We start from the raw sequence: 6,281 nt of genomic DNA, 5'->3' as shown, positions 1-6,281 counted from the left end.
GTTTTCCCCCTTACTCCTCCCGAGCGTTGGCCCTCAGGGCAAGTGCTGTTTGGAAACTCCTCTCCCTGGATCTGGCCTGTGCGTTGCACTCATGTGTAGCAGAAAGTTAATCTGGTACAACGTTTAGCCTCATGGTGTTGAGCCTTTAGCCTTTTCATAAAACTTGGGTCAGCTGCCTGGTGACCTGTGCTAGTGGTAGTCTCTGGCCCCTAGCTGATGAAGTCAGGTTTAGTTATTTTTTCATGGCTTAGGTGAACAAGGTGTAACTAATGGTAAAACAGAGATAAAGGGGGGCTCATTGATGGCTAGCAAAGCGCTGCCGTATTTCAACTTCCTTAACTTTCCTTTTCTTCAGGAGAAGACTGACGTAGAAGGAACGCTGTTTGTTTACACAAGGTGAGGATATAATGTTTTAATGTCTGCAGGAAAAACCTGTGGATGTGGAAAAGCTAGCTGGGATGGAGCGTGGCTGAATGAAGTAAAATATTCTTCCTTGTTCAAAGGTGAAAAGAAACTGAAATTGGCAGAGGCAAATGTGGGAAAGAAAGCATTGGGAAGGACACATCAACTTATATTTGAACAAGATTTCCAAATATGATTTAAATCCCAACATGGGTAAACCATAGAAACCTGTTACATTGTTTTAAATAGGATGTAGCATTTACAGTTTAAAAGATGTCTGAACAAAAAACAAATAGTGAAATAAATAATGGTATTCCTTAAAGGAAGGGAATGGTAGAACTTACAAAGTATTGTGCTACCTACTTAGGGAACTTTCATACTGCTTGTGTCTGATTATTCATTTTTCATGCATGTTTCATCCAACATTTTGGATGTTTTTAATGCTTTCTTTCAGCAGCAGCTCTGATTGTGGCTTTTCAGAGCATTGGTTACATAATTTATTTTAGCATGTACCTTAGAACTGTTGCCCTGTGTTTGGGTTTCCAAGTTAATGGCCCAGCATTTCCCCATGACTACCGTTAAAATCAGAAGATAATACAGTAAGCGGATCTTGCAGTAGCTGCTGGGATGGGACACCAAAGCCGAAACTTTCTCCTTCAACATTTATGTTGGTGGAGATCTGCTAAGAGAACTGAGAAAGCAAGAGATTGTTTTAAGAAAGTAAGAGATGTATGTGTGAAGTGACAGGGAGGCTCAAGAGACTGAGAGCTTTGTGTGAAATGGGAATGCTGGCTTTAATCTTTTGAGCTCTTTTGTACCAGCAGTGGTAATTGTAGCCAGTAATTTTTCTAAGCTGCTTTCAGGTAAGTGGAGATAAGAAGCTGTTATAATTACCACCACAAGAGGAAAGAACTGTGGCACTTAGTTGTGCTAGCAGTAGGTGGAAGTGGCTGGTTTTGTACTGCAAAACAGTAGTATTTCTCTGGTATGTTGGTTTTAAAAGTCCAAAACTGACAACATGTAACCTGGCACTTCTGGCATCTGTGATTCTTCACTTTTCTCTTTGTTGGCTGAGGAAGTTTCCGTTTACAACAGAGACTGCTGCCTTGGCTGCCCTGTAGCCAACAGTGTGGAACAGGTTGTGAGCTGTGAGTAACATCATATATTGCCCTCGTCATCAGTTTTAACTTTCATTTCATGGCTTTGAACAAAGTCATAAAGTCTTGTGGAAAAAAAATTGCTGACAGACTGTAGGTTGGAGATGCCTGGTGTTGCCTTTGTTGTTTCTCGTTTCTGTTGTGACAATGTAAAGTAATCTGACCATTTTACTTGAGCTGACTTATTTATCACCTATCTCATCTTTGTGAATTATGAGGAACGATCAAAAAATCAGACTTCTGACTGAGTTAACACCAGTGGAAGTAGGCTGGCTTTTTGTTTCTTTGTTTGGTTTGTTTGTTCTTTTTCTAAAGGAATTACTGACTGTTGCAAACAAGGATTCTTGTTAAGGGTTCCACTTTTCCTTAGTTTTCTGTTGACTCCAATCCTGTAATGTAGATTCCTGTGCTTTGGATTTCATAGAGAAATCCACCCGCCAACAATTACCAGAGATGGCATTTTTCCCAAATGTTCAGCCATCATATTTTCCTTTATTGTCATACTTGGTTTGAAAGTACTGTCTCCTGTCAGGATTGTGATAGCTTTAACAGCTCACATTAATAAAAATTATCTACCTGGCTTGAAGTGTAACCCCCATGAATGGGCATAATGATTTAGAGTCACAGAATAGTTTGGTTGGAAGGAGCCTTTAAAGATCACCTAGTTCACCCCCCCTGCTTTGGGCAGGGACATCTTTCACTACATCTGGTTGAGCAAAGCTCTGTCCAACCTGACCTTCAACACTTCCAATGACAGGGCATCCACAGCCTCTCTGGGCACCCTGTTCCAACGTCTCCCAACCCTCACATTTGTTCTTATGCTTTAGATGGTATGGAAAATCTTATTTAGGATGTCTCTTGTTATCTGCAATTGTTAACCTGAGTGTTAAAAAATATACTTGCCTTGACCCATGACTGAATCATTATAACTATGTTTTCTACTCCAGGAGGAAACAATGGGGTAGATGGTGGTGGTTGGCTGATCTGATACTGGTGGTCTGGGACAGAGTGTCATTTTGTAACGTCTTGCCTGTTCAGAATTTGTAGGCCTTAGAACTTGATGTGAAAACTGGACGTGCAAATATGATTATGCTGTGACTAAATCATTGGGCCTCAAATGGTAGTATCACAGATGTGGCATACTCTCTGTATCTATTGTGAGACTAGTGATGCTTCTGTTATTTTTCATACGTTATGTAGGGTTTTGACGTAATTAAAAAGATGGCACAAAACACTGCAAGAGTCAATTGTTGTTTCCTTGGTGACAAAATTAGATTTTTGTATTATCTCTTAAAAATAATAAAAAAACCCAAACAATTTTAGAGAACTATACAACAAATTCTAGTAGTTTCTTTTTTGCCTTGACTTGATGTGATTCCTAATTGATAATTTTCAGATCAGCTTCTCCAAGGCATGGCTTCACAATTATGAACAGACTGAGCATGGAAAATCGAACAGAACCTATTACTAAAGACCTCGATTTCCAACTGCAGGACCCTTTTCTACTGTACAGAAATGCCAGATGTAAGTATGTGGTATGTTGGGATAAATACTGAAGAAGCTCCTCTTCAGAGTCTGTTTTTGGTTAAGGAAGTCCAAATGATTAGACTGCAGCTTTCAAGGGCTGAAACTGGCTGGTTAACAGTTACAATGGAGGAATACATTTTGCTTTTTGATGTGCTGAAAGAGTTGCTCAGTGCTTCCTAAAATGCTACTCTTCTAAAGAAAGTATTAGAATGTGCTTAATACTAAGCTCTTCACTTAATTGACAAATATTAGACTTTTATGTTCGATGGACGTAGAGACTCACAGAGATATTGTGCGTGTTCTGAATATACCCCAGTAGTGTTGGGAAGTCTCACCATAAAGCACAGCTACTGAGGGTTGGAGTAATACCTGTAGTCTTGGTTTTCTGTATAAGAATAGACAAATACAGCCAATTAAAATTCTGTCTTCTACTCCAGCTCCAAAATGCTGTCCTTACAGCAAATTAGAAGGCAGGTTACTTCTAAACTATTAGAGGTAACTCTTGACAACAGTGTTGAGCCTAATTTAAACCCTGGTGAAAGACAAAGTTATTATTTTGCGCTGTTTGTTTATCTTGCATGATTATTTTTATGCAAGTGATAGTAAGTGTCAGGCAAACTCAGAAATAAGTGGAAGACATGAGAAAGCTGTACTTTTACATGCAGATATACATCCAGTGTTACAATGTGCAATTATGAGAATGAGCAGTTATAAATGTACAGTTTATGTCTCTACTTGGAAGCAGAGCAGTAATATGATCTATACTTTGTGGTTGATGCATAAAAGCGGGTTGCAAAAATGTTTTATGTAAACTGTGATGCAGAAGTGTTCCCTCTGGATAAAGTAAAAGCAGAGGGAATTCATGGCATACAAAGCATCTCAGCTTGATAATATGCTAGACCTTTTTACTTTATAAACTTAATTTGAAGTTGGAAAGTATATCAAGAGGGAATCCTGTTGTTCACACGCACTATGTGGTAGAAACAATAGAGAAATAACATTTTAAATAACCTAAATAAAACTTCTATATTTGAGAGTATTTGATAGGCTGACAAAGAATTGAAATTCCCAAAGAAACGGAAAAGAAATGCAGGCATCTCCAAACTAACCTGGACTAGACCAGACATTAGAATTTTAAGTACCACAAGACCTATTTATCCCATCTGATTTTGAAGAATCTTTCCTATGTAATCTTCTTTTTATCTCATTTTGAAATTCTATTAGGAGTTTATGTATGTGTATACAAATATCTACCTTTTTGAAGTCCAATCTATTAGTTTTTCATTTTTGTTGAGATAACTGGTATAAAGAGTAATTAGAAGTTGTCATAACTCTATGCTGACATGAAGTAAGACAGTCCTTAGTCTGAGTACTACACATAAACTGTGATTCATTAGTTTTTTATTAGGAGAAAAATTGGGGGTCTTGAGGGGGTGTAAGCCCTTTGTTCACTAAGAGATGTCAGAATTTTACATTTGCAGGGTCTCAAATATAAGAACTAACATATCCTTCTGAGCAGTGGGCCTATGTTCGAGTAATTTGTCCAGGGCTTTTTGGCTAATTGTGCAGCAGCAAAATGCAGGCTTATTTTCTGTGTAAGCAACAGTTCTTTTAGAGTAGTTACTGCTGAACTGTGTTTGCACAGCATAAAGTCCTTTTCAGTTTCTTACGCTGCCCTGCCAGTGAGTAGGCTGGGAGGGGACACAGCTCGGACAGCTGACCCCAACTGGCTAAAGGGATACCCCAGACCATAAGATGTTGTGGCCAGCAATAAAAGATGGGGGAGGAAGGGGGAATGTTTGGACTTACAGCATTTGTCTTCCCAAGTAACCAGCACACGTGATGTAGCCCTGATTTCCTGGAAATGGCTAAATATCTGCCTGCTAGTGGGAAGTAGTGAATTAATTCCTTATGTTGCTTTGCTTATGCACACAGCTTTGCTATTAAACTGCCTTTATTCTCAACCCATGAGTTTTCCTACTTTTGCCCTTCTGACTCTGTCCATCCTACTGAGGGGAGTGAATGAGTGGCTGCGTGGGGCTGAGCTGCCTGCTGGGGTGAACCCACAACACCTACACTGATAATTTGCCAGTGGCAACATGAAAGTAGCAACACGTTTCTTTCAGTGTAGGATCTCTCAGCCACAAGATCCGATAGCTTCTTGACCTGGTGGCATTCCTTACTGTATGGTTCCCTTGAATGCAATCATGAAAAAAGAAATAACAAGATCCCAGTGTACTCCCAGTTTTATAAAGTCATCTTCAGCCTGGGTCTATGGATCTGATTTTTACCACAGTTGGCTTTTTGATTTAACCATGGGTGAATCTATATCTGTTATTTAATTTGCGAATGTTTTTGTCTGAGAGAAGATTCATGTTTGCTTTACTAAAAACATCCACTAGTTTAGGATTTCAGTTAGCATCAGATGTGTTCTAGTTATAGGGATATGTTACCCCTCGTTCTTCAAGAAAGCTGAAAGTCTTGGTACTTCAAAGGAAAAACTTCTGTTTTCTCAGTTTTTCGGGGAAACATCTATGTTTCCAGAGCAAACTGGCATTGCAGACTCATAGAAGAAAAGATATTTACCAACTCATTTGACTTTTACAGGTTTAAGTCCCTACAAATTGTTCACATGGTGATTTCTCCACTGAGATGCAGATACTTCTGGCCCTTTCTTCCTTACTGTGCGTTTCAAAGCCTTTGCTACATAAAGTAAAGGGACCAGCTCAGCATTAAGTATCTGTTTTCAGCAGGGTCTCATCCAAATACGATTCTGAGTATCTGTCTTGAATTTTCTCTATGAATATTTTCCTTGTGTTTTGCTTTATTATACAACTTGTCTTTATAATTACTGCAAAAGTAAGGCTTCTTCCTTATTAAATGGAGTTTTCATCCAAAGCTGGGCTTTTTGGGCCCTGATCTTATAATATTATTTTTATCTCCTGTTTCCAGATACTGACAAGAAGTACTCAGTAATAGCTGTTTACTTGGCAAAAACAGTGGACAGTTTGGCAGTAATACTTAACAGGATCTGGAAACAAGTAATCTTTTTCTAGCCTTTTGTTTGACTTGGTTACTACTTACTCCATTTTTCATACGTATCTTCTTATTAGATATAACAAAACTAGCAGAGTTTCCTATGTTTTTCTAATTGGCATAGTTGCTTTCCCATATAACAGGACTTACGTATGAGTT

At 38.7% G+C, this 6,281-nt stretch overlaps 1 protein-coding gene across 1 annotated transcript in view; it reads left to right on the top strand.

Moving 5' to 3' along the window:
- Positions 1-355: 355 nt before the first annotated feature.
- Positions 356-6,281, top strand: part of DCP1B (decapping mRNA 1B) — a gene marked incomplete at its 5' end in the record, with an annotated part of 44,073 nt that continues 38,147 nt past the window's right edge. The window contains 2 exon segments of the mRNA XM_010078108.1: positions 356-396; positions 2,956-3,083. Coding sequence (XP_010076410.1) covers positions 356-396; positions 2,956-3,083 — 169 coding nt within the window.

Source organism: Pterocles gutturalis, unplaced genomic scaffold (assembly GCF_000699245.1).
Source record: "Pterocles gutturalis isolate BGI_N339 unplaced genomic scaffold, ASM69924v1 scaffold29058, whole genome shotgun sequence".
Taxonomy (NCBI): Eukaryota; Metazoa; Chordata; class Aves; order Pterocliformes; family Pteroclidae; genus Pterocles; species Pterocles gutturalis.
The sequence above is the reverse complement of the archived record's forward strand: the minus strand, read 5'-3'. Positions and strand labels throughout refer to the sequence as shown.